Source organism: Canis lupus, chromosome 17 (assembly GCF_048164855.1).
Source record: "Canis lupus baileyi chromosome 17, mCanLup2.hap1, whole genome shotgun sequence".
Classification (NCBI taxonomy): domain Eukaryota; kingdom Metazoa; phylum Chordata; class Mammalia; order Carnivora; family Canidae; genus Canis; species Canis lupus.
In genome coordinates, this window is record NC_132854.1 from 59,553,249 (window position 1) to 59,575,804 (window position 22,556).

The window sequence follows — 22,556 nt, forward strand, 5'->3', positions numbered from 1 at the left end:
AAAGGCAATTGGAGGCTCAATCTTCCCTTAGAATCCATTCTCTCAGACCCTGCCTCATCAGCTAAGTTTATATGATATTTTTTTGAAAGATTTTATTTATTTGTGAAAGACATACAGAGAGAGAAGCAGAGACACAGGCAGAGGGAGAAGCAGACCCCAAGCAGGGAGCTCGACGTGGGACTCGATCCCGGGACCCCAGGGTCACGCCCTGGGCTGAAGGCGGCGCTGAACCGCTGGGCCACCCGGGCTGCCCCAGGATCACCTTTTATATGGCTGCATAATATTCCATCGAAGAGGCCTGCCGCAGTTTGCTTATGTATCCATCATTGGTTTATGGCATTTGGGGTCATTTCTGTTTTTGAGTGCAGCTATTCCACATAATGCTGCCACGAACATCCATGTTATATTATTATTTGTACGTTTGCTTCCAGTTCTCTTGGGCATATATCTAGGAGGAGACATGCTAGAGCTTATAGGAACTCTGCTGAAGGAACGGCCAATTTTTTTCCCCAAAAGCATAGGACAGCAACTTGTAAAAGAACTGTTTTTTATGACTATAAAGATGATGCATTATATAACCATTAGAGAGACTCTGAAAAATCTAGTGAAGAGTCAGGACAAAATAAAAGTCCTTCCCACTTTATACTATTTATGGATAACAATTGTTGCTATTGTGATCACTTTTTAATAGGCGCACGTATGCTCCGCATTATGCTATATATGCCTTTTGAAATTTGCTTTTCTTCACCTATAAAAGATATGCATTTTTTGAGTTTTTTAAAAGATTTTATTTATTTATTTATTCATGAGAATAAATTCATTTAATTATTCATGAGAGAGAGAGAGAGAGGCAGAGACACAGGCAGAGGGAGAAGCAGGTTCCATGTGGGGAGCCTGATGTGGACTCGATCCTGGGACTCCAGGATTATGCCCGGGGCCAAAGGCAGCGCTAAACCGCTGAGCACCCAGGCTGCCCTATTTTTTGAGTTGTTAAATGGGCTTCTGAAACATGACTTACAAATGGCTACATATTATCGTTCTGTATGGATGTACCAGGATTCACTTAACTCATGTCCTTTTGATGGATAATAACAAAATTTCCAATCCCTTCCATAGCTGTGTAACAAATAATCTCCATGTATAAATTGCAGTGTTTATGATTATTTTCCTAGGACAAATTCCTAGAAATTGAATTAAGTATATGTGATTTTTGAATGTTTTTATACAGACTGTCCTCTAAAAGGTTGTATCCATGTTGGTTTCCAGTAGCAAACAAGATGGCCTGTCTCCCTCGTTCCTGGCCTACTGGTCACTATAATGTTTTAAATCTCTGCAAATTTCAAGAATTTGCTTGGTATTTCTTTGATTATCGTTGAGAATGAATTTTTTTATGCTTATTGATCATTTGTATTTCCTTTTTTAATGCCCTGTTTCTCATGTATTTGGTCTGTTTTTCTGTCTAGGTGTTTTGCCTTGTTATTCAGTTGGAAAAGTTTGTTCTAATGGAGTGCCATTTTCTTTAACAATTTTTTCTCTTTTTTTATACATTACAAAAGTAATAGATGCTCAATGTAAAAATATAAAAAGAATTATAATAATATAAAACATAAAGACTGAAAATTTCCAAATTTTATCCTCTTCAAAAAATATGGCTTTTTTTAAAAATTAATTTTTAAAAATATTTAATTTATTTATTCATGAGACACACAGAGAGAGGCACAGACACAAGCAGAGGGAGAAGCAGACTCCATGCAGGGAGCCCGATATGGGACTCAATCCCAGGACCCTGGGGTCATGACCTGAGCCCAAGGGAGAAGCTGAACTGCTGAGCCACCCAGGGTCCCCCAAATTGTTTTATTTTTAAAAGATTTTATTCATTATTAATCTGAATGAGAGATATGTGCACAAGGAGGAGAGGCAGAGGGGCAGCAGACACCCCCCACCTCCAACAGGGAGCCCTACTCGGGCTCAATCCCAGGATTCTGGGATTGTGACCTGAGCCGAAGGTGAAGGCAGGCATTTAACCCACTGAGCTACTCAGGTGACCCATCTTTTTATTAGCTGTGTCCTATCATGACTATATTGTGTTTTAAACAGGAACAGTTTTACATTTTTCTTGTTATATCACGAAGTCTTTTTCATGGTGTATTGCTTAACTTTTATGCATAAAAAGAAGGCTCTCAATTTTTTTATGGGAATTCTCTGAACCATTCAAGAAGTTATCTCATCTTCAGAGACAAGCTATTCTGTGAAAGAATGAAGATTGTTGACATATCTTGTAAACTGGAGGGAGGAGTCTGAAAAATTGCTTTGCAAATGAAGGGGGAAAGCGGTTATTTTGATCAAATGTATTAAAATCTCTATTTTCAGTGAATAGAACTCAGTACATTACCATTTCGGCTTGTCTCGACAGCTAATATCTAGAAGGTTGAAATGCCTCAATAGTCTTTGAGAGAATTCTTACTTCCCTGAAAACATTCATAAAAAAAATTGATAAGCACCGGGTTAGGTGCTCGGATTGCAGTGGCGAGGAAATGTGGACACACACATGTACACAACAGACACCGTCCCTGCTCTTACAGGGTTTATAGTCGCATGGAGACGACCCCGATAATCAAGTGATCACGTGAGTCAGTGCACGACAAGGGACTGCATAGTGTGCGATGCAAGGAGCGCAGGACGGGGTGAGAGGACTCAGGGACCTCTGCCCCCCGCCTGGACCAGTTTGGAAAGCTAGCCTGGGATGTGTCAGCTGTGCTGCACATGGACGTGGCGGGGGGCGGGGGGACGTGCAGGTGCACCAGGGAGAGGAGAGCGCGGGGCAGGAACCCTGAAGCCAGCCGGAGCCCAGGCCTGGTGGCACAGCAGTGGCCCGAGCACCCCCAGGGAGGAAGGGCTGTGGGGAGCCAGATGTCAGTGCACCCTATGGAGGTGCTGCGAGGGACACAGCTTTCATCATCTGGAGACGGTGTGAGGGGCCCTGGCTGGCAGTGGAGCGTGCCCCTCGCCCTGCAGGGTGGCCAGTTCCAGGCCGCGCTGGGGGCAGAGAGTACTCAAAACCAGAATCTCCGAAAAATAAGTGAACAAAACCCCATGGTCTGACGACAGGCTATCAGTTTGTGATCCCTGCCTCACGGGGACCGTGAGAATCACCCAAGGGTGACAGGTCCTGAGCGCCTCGAAGGGCGCGCGGTCCAAGTACTCGGGCATGCGGAGGCCGGGTGACGGAGGACGGGCTGGGGGATGTGCCTGGGCTGGCCAAAGGGAAGCCAGGGGCCAGCGTGACCTTGGCCAAAGCTCCAGGGAAAGGAGGCCTTCTCCGGAGGATGCAGGGAGTGGCGCTAGGAAATCAGGAGCCCGAGGAACCCACACGGTGACCTCCACAAGAACACACAACCTGTGCTGACGCTGTGTAACCGACTCGTGGGCTTGGTTGCCCAGGAGCAGGTGTGGCGGGGTGGGACCCGCACGGGCCCTGCAGACCTGGCCTCACGGGAGTGCCACCCAGCAGGGTGGGATAAACATGGTCACCAGAACACAGGCACATTTGGGACAAGGCATTTATTACCACGTGCTCTGATGTCAGAGAGACTTGAGCAGGCTCCCTTCAAACACCATGAAGCAGGGGCGTCTGGGGGGCTCAGGCCATGACCCCAGGGTCCCGGGATCGAGTCCCACCTTGGGCTCCCCACATGGATCCTGCTTCTCCCTTGGCCTGTGTCTCTGCTTCTCTCTGTCTCATGGATGAATAAATAACATCTTTAAAACAAAACAAAACCCGCAGGAAGCACGTATTCCTTGTGCGATGCTGTGAAGACGGGTACCTGATAAATCCAGATCATCGGAACCAAAGCTCTAGGAAATGTGCTGCTGCCTCCACCTAACGTGGAGTGTGTTGAAGGTACAGGAATCCACCTGCTGAAGACTCCAGAACCCCCACCCCTGAGGCATCTCTATCTGGGGAAGAAATATTGCTAAAAATACCCCATAGAACAGGATGAAAGTCCTCTTCTAAGTTGAAATTATACAACTCTATCATCAAAATGGACATTTTTCAAGATAAAAACAGAGCACATAAGGATTGATGAACTCAATAGAAAGATCCCAGAATAAAGTCTCTACAAATTTAATTACTCTGAAACAACTGTAAATACACAATATCTATTACTTTACCTGAATTAAAAACCCTCAAAGCCCGCACAGAGCCACTCTTCATCAAGAATAAAGTTCTACATGTATGGGAATTAAATCTCCCCAAAATTTAGTTAACACGATTGAACATAATTAATCATTGTTAAAATATCAAAACAGAGGAGTACATTTCAGAATATATACATGCAGCAATTTTTAAAGCTCTAGTAAGGCACACTCTAAAATGTAGCCAACAGTGTATTAATAATTAGGCATACAATGTAGTTAAGATTAAAAAAATTATATATATGATTGACATATAAATCTACATACATATATACATGTAATTTTCTCTTATTGGATTTTAGGAAAAAACATCATAATTAATTCTCTCTATATTGTACTTTATTTACAAATCAAGAACTTAATGAACAATTATGTGGTATTAAAGGGTTCAGGAAGACTTACCCATATATGCTGTACTTTTGTACACATTATTGCATTTAAAAAAAATCTATGATTTTCAACAACAAACCTCAGAGGTATCAAAATAAAGGAAATAAAAAAATAAAAAAAAAACAAAATAAAGGAAATTTCTTCTCTCTTAAATCTTAGATCCTATAATCCGATCAACCTTTCTAAAATTCTGCTTTCCTCTTATCAGTGCCACATAAATAATTATTCAGTGGTTTCCGTTTCATTACAGGATGACGTTCAACTCTTTATTGTGACGTCCCACACGTTACGTGCTTTGGCCTCAAACTTTATTTTCAAGCCAGGCCATGCTCTTCACCGACTCCGCGTCAGCGAAGCTCATTCCAACCCCGAGCTGTGTTCCTCACTTCCAGGGCTCCTCTTTCTCATCTTCAAATCCTTCGGTCTTTATTTCTTATTTATTTACTTATTTTTAAGTAGGTTTCACCACACCCAGTGTAGGGCTTGAACTCACAACCTTGAGATCAAGAGTCCCAGGCTCCACTGGCTGGGCGAGCCGCGTGCCCAGAATCCTATTACCTTTAAATGTTGCATTTCCCACGTCCCCTGTGAGAACTTGCCTGATGTTTCTGTCACCTCCCTGCAGGCCTGTCTTGAGCCTTGAACAGCCCCCGCCACGTGCTGTTACAGGTCTACCTCCTGTGTTTAAGGCTGGTCTCGTCAACCCCACGGGAAACCCCTTGATTAGGGCCCTCGGCGCCCAGCGCAATCCTGGGGATACAATTATAAGCACGTGCCACCATCATCTTAATTGCCTCTGACATTTCGCTTTATTCTCAACAATTCTTCTTTCCAACTACAGAAACAGCACAACTAAAGGCCGAGTTTACTGTTGCTGTAGCGTCTCTCATTCTCTTCAGAAGCCAACTGATTTTTGCTATTTGCTCCATTTGATGCGTGAACTTCCCTGTGCAACTAAACTATATGGAATCTGGAATTTTCTTCAAACCAAGGGGCTAATACCTTCAATCTCATCAGGCCTTAGGTAAGTTTCTATCTTTAGTGATGATTGTAGATTTGCAGACAGACTTTTTTTCCCTTCTTAATGGAATATTTTGGATATTCAATCGTTATCTCTGAAATTATAGAGGCTTAGAAAAAAAAAAAAGAAAGAAACCTGCAAAGTTTTCCTTTCGTTGAGCGTGATTTTTTCCCCCTTTTTCTCTCTCTTCCCTAATAACAGGGAAGGGGGTAGAGAGCGGTAGGATATAATCTTTTCAAAAGGTCACCCCGGCTGGGTATAGAAAAGCATAAATTACGGTCCTCGCCTCCTCTGCTGCATGGGCAGTTTGAGCCTGTCACGCTTGGGCAGCAGGTACACAAAGCCGGGGCAGCTGCAAGCCCAGTGGCACGGCTCTCTTCTTCCACGTAACCGTAGACATGGTTTCTTAATCGCTACAGGTCGGGTGCAGTGCTGGTTGCTTTATGTATCAGCTCATTATCATCATTCAGCAAATCACGATTCCCATTTCTGGAACAAAACACTGCGGCTTAGGGATGTTAGGTGACTTCTAGTAACAACTAGCAGGTGGCCTGGCCAGAGTCTGGGTGCGGAAAGGATTCCACGGCCTCTGCTGCTTTCACTGCACCTCGCCCCCCCGGGGCCTGGCATTGCAAGGAACTCTGTCTCGGGAATGTTGGGGCTTGCGCTGCGACCTTGGCAGCTGCTGGGACGGCCGGGGCGACCAGGTTGCTGGGGAGTGGTGTCCTGCCCATCAGTGCCGCGGTCCCAGCCTGCGGGGCTCCCTGTCTGGTGACAGGTTTGGCTCGGCCCATCTGTCCCGGGACAGCTGACAGCGTGTCGCCCTTGGTGGCAGGAGAGCTGCCGGGCTTTACCTCTGTCAGGGCTCGAGACAAGGGCACCAGGGGAAGTCCACACGGTAAGAATAGACAGGATTTAACACAAGATTGAGAACTTCTCCCTGTAACAGCAGAGCCCAGAAGACAAACCGAAATAGGACCCTCTGGTCCTCTCGGTGGGCCGACAGAGGACTCCCAGTGGTCGGCTGGTAGTGTCCTTAACATGAAGAGCCGTCAATAGAAGGAAACTGCAGTGTGACGACAATTGGGACAGTCCCTGCGTTACCTCGGGCGGGATCTAGTCACAGTGTTGTCTTCCAGGAAGGACATGGCTGTGCATGTACACCGGAATCTGGGAGTTACTCTCAGTCCAGGCCCACGGTGTGAGGACAGAGGCCACTCTTCCTTCCCCAGTTCCGGCCGCCCCGGGTTCACTGCACAGCATTCCCTTAGGAATTCAACACTCAAAAGACTTCTGTGCTCATCCACCCAGTGTTACTTCCAGGTGGGCACAAGTTCATGAGCAAGTATTTGGCACCAGACAGGTCTAGCTATGTAAGCAGGCATCATACCATCACAGTAAAGGACACTTTGTGAGCCAATGACCTTTCACTCTTGTGTCATTTTAATAGTTGGCCTTTAAAGTGCTTTTATAAATCAGATTTTTTTGGTGTGTTAAAAAAAAAAAAAAAAAGAAAAGCGACCCTAGGAGGAGACTGGGGTGCAGCTCTCAATGGCATTGACAGTTATGATGCTACAGGAAGGACCTAGAGGTGGACTGGAACTTTTGGAGTCTCGGCCCTGCCTCTGGGTTTTCATCTTGGAGCCATGGCTTCACCCGTTTACTCATCTACAGGGTGAGAATCGTAGTTCGCACCCCGGGGTGTTCTGATGGAGACTGCGGCAGGCGGGACGTTGTACTGGGGGAAACTGGGCGTAAGGGCCGGCGGGGAACTGGGCCTCTCGCGGGGGGGGGGGGGGGGGTAAGGTTCTATGGACTCGGAGCTGAGGGTGAGCAGCCCTGGAGCTCCTAGCCCCGCAGGCCTCACATACTCCCCGGGGGGCCTGGGGGGGGGCCTGGGGGGCTCGACCCCGGGGCACGCCTGGTGCTTCTGTCCTTGTTGCTCTTCCCCCGAGACTACATCTTGGAGAAACCCTTCCTTCGCCTTCGTGTCCTTCTTGGAACCAAACAGATGGTGCCCGCGGCCCTCGGGTCACGGCCCTCCAGGCTCCGCGCGCCCCCGGGGTGACCTCGGGCCGCAGGGTCAGAAGGAACCGCCCCCCCCTCCCCCCGGCCGTGGGCGCAGGGGTGCTCGCCGGCCTTCCCGTCCGCAGAGATGCACGTGAAGCGGTGTGAAGGGTTGGGCTTTTTTTTTTGTTCCTGAAAATGCAACGAACAAAAAAAAAAGTACAACAATCCAAACCCAACCGTCTTGTGGCGCCAGCTCGCCGGCCGGTGGCTCCGCAGGGTGGGCGCCCGCGCCCCCGCAGGCCCAGCCGCCTCGCCCGCCTTCCTAGCCGGCTCCGGGCTCCGCGCAGGGGGCACCGGGCTCAGCTGGCTCTGGGCACCGCGGGGGGCACCGGGCTGGGCGCACCGGGCTCCGCGCCGAGGTCAGCGCGCGGGGGCACCGGGCTGGGCGCACCGGGCTCCGCGCCGAGGTCACCGGGCTGGAGGCACCGGGCTCCGCGCCGAGGTCACCGGGCTGGGCGCACCGGGCTCCGCGCTGTCACCGGGCTGGGGGCACCGGGCTCCGCGCCGAGGTCAGCGCGCGGGGGCACCGGGCTGGGCGCACCGGGCTCCGCGCTGAGGTCACCGGGCTGGAGGCACCGGGCTCCGCGTGGGGGGCACTGGTCTGGGCGCACCGGGCTCCGCGCCGAGGTCAGCGCGCGGGGGCACCGGGCTCAGCTGGCTCTGGGCACCGCGTGGGGGCCCCGGGCTCGGCCCCGCGCAGCCCCTCTGCCAGGAGAGCAGCAGCAGCCCGGCGCCCCCGCCCCCGCCCCCGCCGGCTGTTGACCCCGGAAGGACGCCCGCGGCCCCCTCCTCCCCCTGGGAGGGAACAAAGGCGAGGCCGGCGGGAGACGCGCCGGGGTGCGGGCGCGGGGCGAGGCGGGCGCAGGGGCGAGGCGGGCGCAGGGGCGGGGCGGGCGCAGGGGCGGGGCGGGCGCAGGGCAGGGCGCAGGCGAGGCGGGCACAGCGCAGGGCGGAGCGGGGCGCAGGGGCGGGGCCGGCGGGCGGCGGGTCCATCTTGCTGCGGCGCGCGGCGGGGAGCGCGGTGGCCGCGGCGGAGGGGGCTGCCGGCGGCGGGTCCCGCGGCCCCGAGGCGGAGGTCGGGGGCAGTGCCGCGGCGGGGGGGGCGGGTGCTGCGCCGCGGGCCGCGCGGAGAGCGGGGGGCACCGGGCTGGGGGCCCTGCGCCTGCTCCCCGCGGACCCACCTCGGCGCGGCCCAAGCCGGAGCCCGCGGCCGCCTGGGCGGGGCGCGGGGCGCGGGGCGCGGGGCGGGGAGGGCGCCCCCGGCCCCGGCCTTCCCCCCAGGCCCTGGCAGGCCGCCCCGATGGGCCGCGGGCGGCCGAGCGCCGAGACCGCGGAGCTGGTGCAGTAAATGCCGAATGTTCTTTGTTCTTCCTTTGCAGTAGCGTCGCCGGATTATCCACCACCCGCCAGAGGAAGACCCCACAGACCCGACTGCTGCGTCCTGGGAACAGTAGCCCGACCACACACCTGCTCGCAGGGCACGGAGGTAAACCACTATTCTCTCTACGTTAAGAAGCAACAAAAAACCACCCAGTTCTCTTTAGGCCCAGAATCACGCAAAATTAATCTACGTGTACAACGCAATGTGTTCCCATCCTCACGGGTGGACTCTCTTCTTTTCCTATTTTGCCAAAACTCAGAAAAAATAGATTCAGTAGAGTTGGAAAATCTTTATGTAGCAGTTCTCGACATGTATTACAATCCACAGATTTCTACTGAAAAGAAAGAGAAGACTTAGTAGCATTTCTTTTTTTTTTTAAGTTTTTTTTTTCCTTCCCCCATACCATGCTGCTAGGACTTGTTAAAACAGGGAGTTTTCTAATTCTAGAGACTTTTATATAAATAGGTATTCTGAAAGCACAATTTTATTTACATAGCCACTCCTTCTGGGAGAACCTGATGGAGCTGTTGATTAACTGGTTATACTTCTTACACAATGGGAAGGTACATTTCTTCAGGCTCTCCTTTTCTTAAAAAAAAAAAAAACAAAAACCATCTTTTTTTGCACTAGCTGAGCTACTAGGCCTCCCTGTAAGTCCTCCCATAACACCAGGTTATTCTTTCCATTCTATACATTTATGGCAGGTTGGTTGCCTGGTCTTACTTGGGCCACAGCTTTTGTTCAGATGCCCATTTCCATGAATGTGCTTTGTACCTGCTAGCCTATGTAATGCTTTTTATTTATTTTTTATTTTATTTTTTTTACCTTTTCATGAAATTGTAGTTCAAGACAATCAGGCTCTCTTTCAGGACCTTTCTTGGTTAATGTACCCGGGCTCTGACATAAAAATGTCTATTTACATTTTTTGTATTTGTACACATTGTAATTTAAACCACCTTATATTTATATAGCTTAGCAGTTTACAAAACTGACACAAATGACTTAATCTTCCCCAAAACATTATGAAGTACATAATGTAAAAAATCCTCATTCCATGAAGGGTAAAACTCCTGTTGGAACTTAGGTAGTCAGAGACAGGGTCAGCGCCGTTTCCTCTGCTAGGGAGCCTGTTACAGCCCAAGTTGTAAAAAAATTTGAAATTTTAGAAGGGATTCATAGATCCATGATTAAACGTCTCCATTTTATGAATGAGAACACAGAATTTTTGACCCACTTTCTAGATAGTGCTAAAAGTCTTAAGAATTGGGAAGCTCAGGTCCTATGGCTAGCTCACTGTGTATAACTGGGAAAGTTCCATTTTTGGAGGGGGGGGGGGCTGTTTTTTCACTTATAAAAAATGTTTTCCAGATCATTTCTTCCGTTTTATTCCTACTTCATGACTTTTGTTACCATATGTTCCCTACATATTGGTAATCCTGAACACCTACTAATTTTAACTGCCTTAAACTTTTATATTTTACATTTTGGGTAGGTATGGTAAAAATGTATGTCTTATCTTTGTTTTTTCACTCAACTGTAATACTGTTCTAAGATTAGGATCTGCATGGAGAAGGGGGGCACTCATATATCATTGGTTAGCGTTCATAAATTGCTATATGCCTTCTAGAGGGAAACCTGGTAATCTTTCAGGGTCCTTAAAAGTGTTTCTACTCTTTGACACACCTAACAGTACACTTAGAGGAGTCTAAGTGTAATAGGAAGTAATCAGAGCTATGGACCAAGACTTTCCTACAAGGTGTTCATTTAAGTGTTATAATCCAAAAAGACATACAGCCAGTAAGAGCATATCCATAAGATGGACTATCACATTTTAGAAGAATATATAATGATAGGGGAAATACATGTGATCAAACAAGTGAAAAATGGTGGTTACAAAATTGTGTGATGCTACTAGTTTTGTTAGAATATGTATGTGCATTCACACACAAGATTGGAAGAAATGAAACAAAATAATGTTATTCCTTGCTGATGTGATTATTGGTGATTTTTCCCCTGTATTTTCTGAATTTACTGTACTCAGAAATTACTTTTATAGTTTAAGAAAAACATAAAGGCTAGTTGCTTGGATACCCTAACTTCATTATGGTGCCAACTTTTTATGTCCTTTTTATGGCATTTGTCATACCTTTCAGAGCAACAATATCTTCGTAAATGTGCTGTATTTCTCAATTTAGGGCAGGAATTGATTTTTTGGCCTATAGTTCATCTTTTTAAATATCACTAGGTCACTGGATTATTCATTCTTGTTATTCACTAAAGACACTGCCATCTTAATTACTTTGGCTTGGAACCCTGGATAGTAGAATGGTACTAGATGAAGAGTTCTATGCCCACTTCCCGTACCAGTTAACCAAATACAGGCATCCTCTGACAAACAGAATAGTTACGTTCCCATTAAGCTTTCTATGAAGCAAATTCCGATAACGTAAGCTCTTTTTAAGGAAATTCATTTCCATTATAGATGTAGACATATTACTACAGAGAAGTTGACATGAACATTTTTGTTGATTGTATAAATTATTGTCTTTCCTGTGGCATTAGTGCCAGAAGTAAATCCTACTTGGCAGTAGCCTGGCACCCCATTATAACTCCCAGAGGGGCTTTTTTTTTTTACCCCCTGCATTTTTGTGCTATCAGATATGAGCGAGGAGTGCCAACGCAGTAGATGTAATATAGCCAACCTAAAAGTTGCTTGAAGTTTAGCATAAACAGCTTTCTACTTGATATATTCTGTAGATCAGGTTTACTTTAGCATAAGATGTATACATACTTCGACGTTGAGCAAAAGGGACTTTGTTTATACTGACTGCATTTCCAATAGTCATCTTAGACTAAGTTCTTACTAGTTGATATGTAGTGCTTATCAAATGCCTGCTTCCCCTTCTATAGTGTTATATATGACGTATAATTAGCCTTACTTATCTAGATAAATCCAGCTAGATACCTACTGAATGCCAGACTTTGATAATACTTTCTGAAAGCTGGCATTAACCTGAAATACAGATTTAGATTGTGATGGAAATAGATATCAACTGACAGTGATTGCCAAATTTATGGTTGTGTAAGAGGACAAGTCGTTTTAGGGGTAAAAATTTTCCATCTTCATTTAAGCCCACTTATATTTATTTTATTTTATTTTATTTTTTTAAAGATTTTTATTTATTTATTTATAGAGACAGAGAGAGAGAGGCAGAGACACAGGCAGAGGGAGAAGCAGGCTCCATGCAGGGAACCCGACGTGGGACTCGATCCCGGGTCTACCAGGATCACACCCTGGGCTGCAGGCGGCGCCAAACCGCTGCGCCACCAGGGCTGCTCCCCCACTTATATTTATTTGGGAGAAAAGAGACCAGACATTTCTGGTTTGACCTTTCCAGAAGTCATTAGTTCCAACTTAACTGGAACTCTTTAACAGGTAAAGATAAATAGCTAATCTGTTTAGGATTGGAGTAGGAGAAAATTTAGTCTATATGTATGTTTTCTTTAAATTCAGACTCATTCAAATTTATTTCATCTAGATGGGAGAGAATAGGCTTAAATACTGTTTGGAAATCACATAGACTTCTGTGGGGTTTTTTTCTTGTTTAATTAAAAAAATTTTTTTTCCAAAAGTAATGTCTACATCCAGCATGGGACTTGAACTCATGACCCCTAGATCAAGAGTTGTGTGCTCTTCCAAGTGAGCCAGCCAGGCATGCTCCCACAGATATCTCGATAGTTGTACAGAAGTGTCGTAGGGGGATATCTGATCCAGCTGTATCCTAAAACCCTACTGACATACTGCTCTGGGTTTACAGGATTACAGAATAATAGCGAGGGTAATTATCAAGAGACACAAGGAGAAGATAAAAGGGAAAGAAAGATAAGCAAGGTGAAGAGGCAGGTAGGGGATAAGGAAAGAATAGGAGGAAATCAAAAGATTGTACACCTTGACACAGGAGGATGAGTTACGAGAATAAACAAAGGAAAGAGTTTAGCAAAATAGTGGTTCAGAGAAGAGAATGAAGGAAAGGGAAAAAACCGTTTTTGTTTTGTTTTGTTTTGTTTTTTAATGGTTTGGTAACTAGTAAGGGTAATGACCTGGTTTTTATGTTTCTGAGAATGTTATTATAGTCCAAAACCTCTGTGAACTTGCTGAATAGGTGGGTCTTCCAAGCTGATGGACCTTTTGTTCTAGGGTTATTTTGCCCTACTTATCAGGAATCCTACTAGAAATATCCTGGGGGATATCTTAACTACTAATTCTAGAATAATGCCAGAAAAGGGAAGTTTCTTATTGTCTTATATGGATACATAGGTAACTTTTATATTGTTTGCAGGAGCCACATAACAATTAGATAAGCTCTTTTAAGTACTATATATATCTTCAGTATTCCCTTTGAGATTCTTAAACTCACTTTATCCTGTTTTGATCACGTAAGTTATGGAACCGACTCTAAAAGCCAGAATAAAGTATAACAACACATTGATATGGAACACTTAAAACAAATATTTTGTAAATAATTTTCATATAATTTTCAAAACACTTGTAACAGTGAGGAGATAAACTGCAATATGTATGAGTGGTTTGTCAAAGGCTGCTAAGAACCAGACAAGACAAGTATGTCTGCCTCCTCGCAGGCCTGTATCCAAAGATTCTCAGTAATATATTTGTTTTATAAAAGATAAAACAGTACTACAGCAGATCAAGCTCCTGTAAAGCTTATCATACTTAGCTAATGCTTCTCAAGTTTTGCTTTTTAAGCTAAATATGGTTTTCTTATAATTAGTCCCTTTTAGTTTTTTACTTTTTTGTGAAAATTTTCAAATATACAGAAAATCTGAAAAAATACTTTAATAAATATCCTTACATCCTCTACCCGGATTCAGTAGCTACACCCTAAGTTGTTTTTTTTTTTTTTTTTTTTTTAAGATTTTTATTCATTTATTCATGAGAGACATAGAGAGAGAGGGGCAGAGACATGGGCAGAGGGAGAAGCAGGCTCCCTACCGGGAGCCCAATGTGGAACTCGATCCCAGGACTGGGATTATGCCCTGAGCTGAAGGCAGACGCTCAACCACTGAGCCACCCAGGCATCCCATTTTTTTTTTTTAAAGATTTTATTTATTTATTCATGAGAGACACAGAGAAAGGCAGAGGGAGAAGCAGGCTCCCTGCAGGGAACCCCACCCTAGGTTTCTTTTTTTTCTTTTTTTTTTTTTTAATATTATTTATTTATTTATTTGAGAGAGAGAGAGGAGACACAGGCAGAGGGAGAAGCAGGCTCCATGCAGGGAGCCTGACGTGGAACTCGATCCCGGGTCCAGGATCAGGCCCTGGGCTGAAGGCAGCGCTAAACCGCTGAGCCACCCAGGCTGTCCTTACCCTAGGTTTCAAGAAAGCATTACAGGTGGGTCTCATCCTAGCAGAATACAGTATACTATTTGAAAATAAGATTAATATGCTGAGAGGAAGTGATTTTAAAAAGCGATCCCTTTTATTCTAAGCACTGTTTCAGGAAAGACTGTTGGCTCCCAGTTTAGTATAGGTTTGCATAATTTAGTTTTGTCTGTGAGGTGTGTGTCAGTATTTGCAATGTAGTTTCTTATTAAGTATCTACTTTGCAATTCTTGAATCCAAAGATGCCTCAAAGCAGGATGGAAATTGAAGTCTCTAAAATACAAAGTAGTATTAACTTCTCTTTTTGTTCTCTAATGGGATTTGGAAGGAAATCATGGGTAATATCTTGAACAACTTTATATTCCTATCAATTAAATTCAAAGGCTTAATAGGAAAGTTTCTTTGAATAGTTTATTAAGATTAATGTTTAAGAGTGTATAAATGAGCACCTTTTGTATTATAATTACTTTGAGTTGATCATTTAAAAATAAGGGACTTGTAGGAGAGAGAAGTCAAATACACAGATGTTAGGTTTTGCTTCTATTTTATGACACTTTCTAAGTATTGACTTTTCCATTTTTAATATTTCTGGTTATCATGTTTCAGTTTTCATTTGTAGACACTTACTGCTATATACCCACTCAAGGTAGGATTGATAAAACAGTTTTCACAGTCTACCCTGAGTGCAGATATCATGAATATTTGCCTAAAAATAAATCTGTGGTAGTGTTATACAACTGCATTTGTCACAACTCATAGAACTATATACCAAAAAGAGTGAATTTCATTGTATACAGATTAAAAGTATATTTAAAAACACACATGGCAGGAAAATGAGGTAGAAAATGAGAGGGGGTAGACAATTAGGTATATAGTTGTTACTTTGTTGGTATAAAACTTGGGAAATTTCTAATTGGTGCATAAAACAGATTTTTGTCCTTCAAAGATTTAGACTTTCTTGGTATTCAGAAACACATTCAAAGGAAAAATCAGCCTTGGAAATGTGTTTGCTATTGTACATTGAATTTGATAGGTTTAAGTTGAAATTTTATGACTGGACAACAATAATTTTGCTCACATAAAGTTTCTTCTATACTGGTAAAAAAATTAGCTCTAGAAAAGAGGGGATTTGTATTTTAGTTTGTACAAGAGTATGTTTTATTGACTCCTTCAGATTTTTATGTTAGCCACACTTTAAGGATCTGTAAGTTCCTTTACTACCAAGTATACTCTTCACTTACTGAGACTAAAAACCTTATTAATTAGTATTTTCCTTTAAAATGTTTCAGGCAACAAACTTGCTATGGTTTCTTGGATTTGGTTGTCTCATTTTTCTCTAAAAGTTGGCTCTGGAAGTGGTCACATTAATTTGGTCATAGAGGAAAAAAAATGTTTAGCTTTTAAAGTGAATGGAAATAAGAATATTTAAATTATAAACCAAAATTTGTAAGCTGCATCACTCAAAATGGAACAGGATCCACCATAATTTTGATGCACATTTTTATTTTTTTAAAAAGATGTATTTATTTGAAAGAGCGTGCGCGTCCGCAGGCTGGGGGCGGGGCAGAGGAAGATGAGCAGATTCCGCACTGAATGGGGAGCCTCACTCTGGGCTTGATCCCAGGACCCTGAGATCATGGTCTGAGCTAAAATCTAGAGTCGGTCCCTTAACCAACTGAACCTTACCCAGGTGCCCCTTACTGCAAATTAAAAAAAAAAAAAAATTTTTTTTTAAAGATTTTATTTATTCATGAGAGAGACAGTGAGAGACAGAGAGAGAGAGAGGCAGAGACACAGGCAGAGGGAGAAGTAGGCTCCATGCAGGGAGCCCAATATGGGACTCGATCTCGGGACCCCAGGATCATGCCTTGGGTGGAAGGGAGGTGCTAAGGAAACCTCTGAGCCACCCAGGTGTCCCTATGCAAACTTTTAAATAGTTTTTACCTCTGATTCATTTTCAGACCTATAAGGTGATTATGGCATTGATGTCTGTTTACCACTAAATTTTCCTGTGTATGACATTTTCCTGTTTACTTTTGATCACACTTGATTGCCTTAAAATTCTTTTTGGCCCCTATTACAGTATCTTTCTCAGAGTTCCTCAAAGTTTCTCTTTGCTTTTTTCCTCTGCATCCCAACCACTTGGTATTCTTTGTTTTTCCTCTTATTTAATATGCTTGGATAAGAATGTCTGGAAATACTAACCTTGCAAGAATGAATAAATTATCTTATTGAATGCTGACCCCCATTACTTTCCTGTTTCTACTGCCTTCTCCAAAATCTAGTTTTGGCATAGAGTTCTTAGGTGAAAGAGGGACAAGGAGCAGTGGAGATGATAAAATAGGAGGATCATCAAAAGTTTTCCTTCTCTGTTCTAGAGTCAGAATGTTTTACAGCTGCTACAGAACTTCTCTCAGGGAGTATACTAACTCCAGTGTTTATAGCCATTCTCCTCCTCCCAATGCTTTTCAAATAACCTTTGCTTTAATTCTGCATATAATTGTATAATTTTTTATACATATCTCCCATAACTTAATGTAAAACCACAAACTAATTAGCCTTGGAAATAGCTAACTTTTTAAATACTATTTCTCTTTTAGATTATAGCTCTAATTGTGACTCCTAAAATTACAGCCCAAATTTATTTACTTTTGATTATAAGATGGTCTACAGATTATTAGACTCTATTTTATTTATTAGTTTGGTGGTACTGTGACATACATATGTCCCTCAGCAAGCTGAATGAGGACATATTTAGCACTATATTTGGTTTTAAAACTTTAGGGATGGAGGTTTTAAAGTGTACATTTTAAAATAATAAACTTGAACTGAGAAATGATCTTCTTTGGATCAGGAATCTCAAATTTTTTGGTCTCAGGACTTTATATTACACTCGTAAAAACTGAGGATCCGAAGAGTTTTTATTTACATATGTACTGTATGTAGATGTTTATTGTATTGGAAATTAAAACAAAAATTTTCAGATATTTAAAATAACGATAAACCCATTACGTGTTGACACAAATAATTTGTGAAAAATAACATTTTCAAAACAGTTTTGAGAAGAGTGGCTTTACTTTACATATTTATAGTTCTCTTTAATGAACTGCTATTAATAGATTATAACTGGAGTCTTTAATCTGTCCCTGCATTACACCTGTTACAGTACGTTATTTTGGTTGAAATATACAAAGAAGATCATATCTGGTCTTGCAGATATATAGTTGATAAAGGGAGGAATATTTTAATAGCCTTTTCTGATCATTGTGGATCTTTGATACTATACCAAAACTCAACAAGTGGTAGTTTCTTAAAAGTTGCAATATGAAATTTGGAATCATACTGTTGAATGTATTGGTCTTTTGATCTTTTACCCAAGCATGATTTATAACATGCATTGGTGGACCAATTTGTTCATTGTGTTATGCAGATCCCCGAATATTAATATTTTATTATACAATAATGTCCCCCCTAAAAAAATTAAAAGCCCACATTCTTTAAAATTACCACGTATTTCATTAGAAAATCTTTAATGAATATGTTGGCAAATTGAACTCCAATAAAAATAATTTTTAAAAAATCTTTAATGAGAAGCTATCAAGTTCTTAAGTGGCAAAAATTTTTGCCAGAATTCTAATTTTTACTCAAAAACTTAACTTTTATCATTGGTAAGAAATATCATTTGTTTCCCCAAAGTGAAGGGCTTATTTTATTTTTGAGAAGATGCTTGCTTTACCTAAGCCAGTTTGTCATTCATTCTGTAAAAATTGTGTTCCACAAGGAAAAAAGCAGCTGGTTGAGACTGCGACTCAATCATGTAATTGCTTTTTCTCCAGACGGTATCTGCTGGATGCAGCAGTAATGCTTTGTTTACTTCCTGTTTTGTCATTCAAAGTATTAAAAAGGCATGTACACAAGAATCAAGATTTAATAAGATAAATAAATACTTGTTGCTGCTTCATAAACAACATTCTTAAATGAAACTGGCTACCACCCCTCACTCGTGCTGTGGGTGTATAGTAATGAGGATTACAGTAACTCGTGGTACAGTTTGGGGCTACCCTTTGCCTTGCTGGATTCCTGCTGAGGCTCCAGCAGTGTCTACTTACCATTGCTTTTACAGCACTATCGTCAACGTGCCAAAAGCAAGTATCATCTCAGTATTACTGTGAAAAAAAGTATTGACCTTCACGAATGACTTGAAAGAGCCTTAGAAACACCAGATTTCTGCCCACATTTTGAGAATTGATGCTCTAGACAGTCCTGGTGGTTAAAACAACAACTACTCATTTAATTCTCTAAAGAATGAATTGCAACTCTAATGTTTTTACTTATGATTTTAATAATTGTAATCTTGCCTTTGAAATAGAAAAATTTGCCAATTTTTAATAAGAGCCTGAACAAGATGCATGCTTGAATTTATATTTCTGTGTTTCTTTCTTTTAAATAGCATACCATTTTCTAATTGTGGGCCCAGACTAAAGAGCTCATTCTATTCAGACACTGAGTAGCTTTGTTTCTGACAGCTAGTAGTCAGCTTTCTGTTTTAAAACAATCAAGTTGGGTCCTGCTGGCTCAACTTGCAGTTGTCCTAGACCTAACCCTATCTCAGCCAAAGACTGTTGTTGGAAAGCCCACACAAAGCCCTTGTGTACAGGGAGTCCTGCTAATAAGGAGTGCGTTCTAGTCCTAGCAGATTAAATCTGCTTTGGTGTGCATTCCCTTCCCAAATTTCTCACTCATTTCCTTTGTTTGCCTGGTTATTTCAGTGAGAGATCGTTTTTAATGCCCATGAAGAGAGTTTCTTCTGATTATTACTGGAGTAAAAATGTTTCTTTTTCTATGGTAGGATGTGATGGAGCTGCTTGAAGAAGATCTCACGTGCCCAATTTGTTGCAGTCTGTTTGATGATCCTCGAGTTTTGCCTTGCTCACACAACTTTTGCAAAAAATGCTTAGAAGGTATCTTAGAGGGAACTGTACGGAATTCCTTGTGGAGAGCCTCTCCATTCAAGTGCCCTACATGCCGTAAGGAAACGTCAGCTACTGGAGTTAATAGCCTGCAGGTTAATTACTCCCTGAAGGGTATTGTGGAAAAGTATAACAAAATCAAGATCTCTCCCAAAATGCCAGTGTGCAAAGGACACTTAGGGCAGCCTCTCAACATTTTCTGCTTGACTGATATGCAGCTCATTTGTGGGATCTGTGCTACTCGTGGTGACCACACCAAGCATGTCTTCTGTTCTATTGAAGATGCCTATGCTCAGGAAAGAGATGCCTTTGAGTCGCTCTTCCAGAGCTTTGAGACCTGGCGTCGGGGAGATGCTCTTTCTCGCTTGGATACCTTGGAAACTAGCAAAAGGAAATCTCTACAGTTACTGACTAGAGATTCAGATAAGGTGAAGGAGTTTTTTGAGAAGTTACAACACACATTAGATCAAAAGAAGAATGAAATCCTGTCTGACTTTGAGACCATGAAACTTGCAGTTATGCAAGCCTATGACCCAGAGATCAACAAACTCAACACTATCTTGCAGGAACAACGAATGGCCTTTAACATTGCCGAGGCTTTCAAAGACGTGTCAGAACCCATCATATTTCTGCAACAGATGCAGGAGTTCAGGGAGAAAATAAAAGTAATCAAGGAGACTCCTTTACCTCCCTCTAACTTGCCCACCAGTCCTTTAATGAAGAACTTTGATACCAGTCAGTGGGAAGACATAAAATTAGTAGATGTGGATAAACTTTCCTTGCCTCAAGACACTGGCACATTCATTAGCAAGATTCCCTGGAGCTTTTATCAGTTGTTTGTGGTGGTCCTTCTGTTCAGCCTTCTTGTTTTCTTTGGTCCCACTATATTTCTAGAAGGATCTTTATTTGATGAACTCACAATTTGGAAAGACCATCTCTCAAACTTCAGTTCCTATCTGACTAAATCAGCTGATTTTGTAGAACAATCAATGTTTTACTGGGAACAGGTGATGGACGGGTTTTTCATTTTCAGTGAAAAATTTAAGAATTTTATGTTGGTGGTGCTGAACAATGTGGCAGACTTTGTGTGCAAATATAAACTATTATAAAAACCTGTTGCAAGCATATAGTTCTCTGTCTTTTGTTAGAAATTTGTTGACAAGCCGAGCGGTAGTTCAGATTTGGTCAAGATTTCAGTCAGATATTTTCCTGCAAAAGTATGCCTTTCAAAAGTAATGTCCTGTTCGTGGTGTTCAAATTAGGTAGCATAAAGATAAATGTGAATTTAATAGTACAGTCCTGAACCCTCCTTCCTTTTTAAAGAGTGCTTTTGAAATACACCTCCTGCCCCCAATGTTGGTTGTGTTTACGCTGTGGAAAGAGGAGGCAAAAGAGCACACGATCTGATAGTTTATTAATGAGGAAGTGTAACCGTGATTGTTCATTTAAGCATGTAATAAAGATGACTCTTGTAAAGCAGCTTTTTTTGAGACTGAACGTTCTTTTTAAAAAAAAAAAAAGTAAAGAAATATGGGTGGATTGGACTTCCAAATTTTTCTAGATTTGGATTTCTAAATTTTACTTTTTTGCTGAAATGTAAATCTCAGGTGAACAAAAAGCATTTTCCAGCATTTTTAGGAGGGTGGGGATTTCAACTTGCCTTTTTCTCCTTTGGTCTTGTAAACTTATCACCAAAGGAATTCAGTGATACAGTACAGCAGTGTTAGGTAGCTGTGCAAGCAAAGGCACAGGTTTAAAAAAAAAAAAAAAAAGTCACACACATGGCAAGAACAGGAAATGGGAAAGCCTTCTTTTTACTGGCAGCTAAGTGTTGTGTTGTTCCAAGGTATCATGGCAACTGTACAACCAAACCAATGCACTTGCTTAACATCTTTCTAAAGGGTAAGATTAATTTGATGATAGATGGAACAGTCTTTCAGCTATTATAAAGTACAAAGCAATCAGCTAAACACTAATGTGTGTTAGCTATAATTTAAATCTTTTTTAAAAAGATAGCAAGAAATGCACATACATATATACAACTGGGGAAAAAAGAAAACACTGTTGCTGTCCTATCTGCTTGCATGAGATAAAGATGCCCTATCTCCCACAGATTAAAAATACTTCATTTTCTCATCATGCTTAGAATTCAGGTGAAACAAGAAGTGATCTCATCTTACAATGCTCTCTAGTCCCTTATTTTTGTCATGGAACAGGATATTCCTTAGAAAGCCCACAGTGTCTTTTACCCTGTCCTTTAATTTGGTTGAGAGGAGGCAACTAAATTTAAAGTACAGAAGAATCCAGCTACGGGAATAAGTCAAATTAAGCTGCTAGTTGAGGTAATGGCTGCCTCATCCATAATTGACAATTCATGATTTAGCCACTAAATTGCTAAGGGGTTCATAAATTATGATCATGTTTCTCTGTAAATCTTACTCTGCTGTGATAACTCACTGTAGATAAGAGGTCTGGGGAAAGGGGAGGAAAGGGGAGTGCTTTTCTGCTCCCAGTATTTTTATTCTAAAGATTATAATTTATTTGAGAGCACGAGGGAGATGGGGAGAGAGAGCATGTGTGCATGTGAGCTCACGCACGAGTGGGGGAGGGGCGGAGAGACAGGGAGAAGTAGGGCCTGACACTGGGCTGGATCCAAGGGCCCCCAACCCATCATGACCTGAGCTGAAGGCAGACACTTAACTAAGCCATCTAGGGACCCCTCCCAGTATATATATATTTTTAAGATTTTACTTATTCATGAGAGACATAGAGGCAGAGACACAGGCAGAAGGAGACGCAGGCTCCCTGCGGGGAGCCCAATGTGGGGCTCGACTCCTGGACCCCCGGATCACAACCTGAGCTGAAGGCAGATGCTCAATCAATGAGCCACCCAGGTGCCTCCCAGTATTTTTTTTTTCTTTCTTTAAAATAGAGATATACAATAGGTTTTCATGGAGAATTTTTTTTTTTTAATGGAATACAGGAAAGGGATCTACTTGACATCTCTCCTTAGAAATATTGGCAGTTTTTCTTAAACAATCCAGTTCCTCATCTGTTGCTTTTTCATTTTGTATACTGCAAGTTCCCAAGCAACTCAAATTTGCAAACACAGCTATGGATACGCTC

At 42.7% G+C, this 22,556-nt stretch overlaps 1 protein-coding gene across 4 annotated transcripts in view; it reads left to right on the top strand.

The window, feature by feature from the left end:
- Positions 1–20,909, top strand: part of TRIM13 (tripartite motif containing 13) — a 32,368-nt gene extending 11,459 nt beyond the window's left edge. For 2 of the 4 annotated variants that reach the window (XM_072783210.1, XM_072783211.1), the window contains 3 exons: positions 5,429–5,611; positions 9,058–9,164; positions 19,310–20,909. In XM_072783210.1, coding sequence (XP_072639311.1) covers positions 19,316–20,539 — 1,224 coding nt within the window. In that variant the 5' untranslated portion in view covers positions 5,429–5,611; positions 9,058–9,164; positions 19,310–19,315 and the 3' untranslated portion in view covers positions 20,540–20,909. Of the gene's footprint in view, positions 1–5,428; positions 5,612–8,655; positions 8,754–9,057; positions 9,165–19,309 lie in introns of those variants that run through there. The other 2 variants (XM_072783213.1, XM_072783209.1) reach the window with 2 other exon arrangements.
- The last annotated feature ends 1,647 nt before the right edge of the window (positions 20,910–22,556 follow it).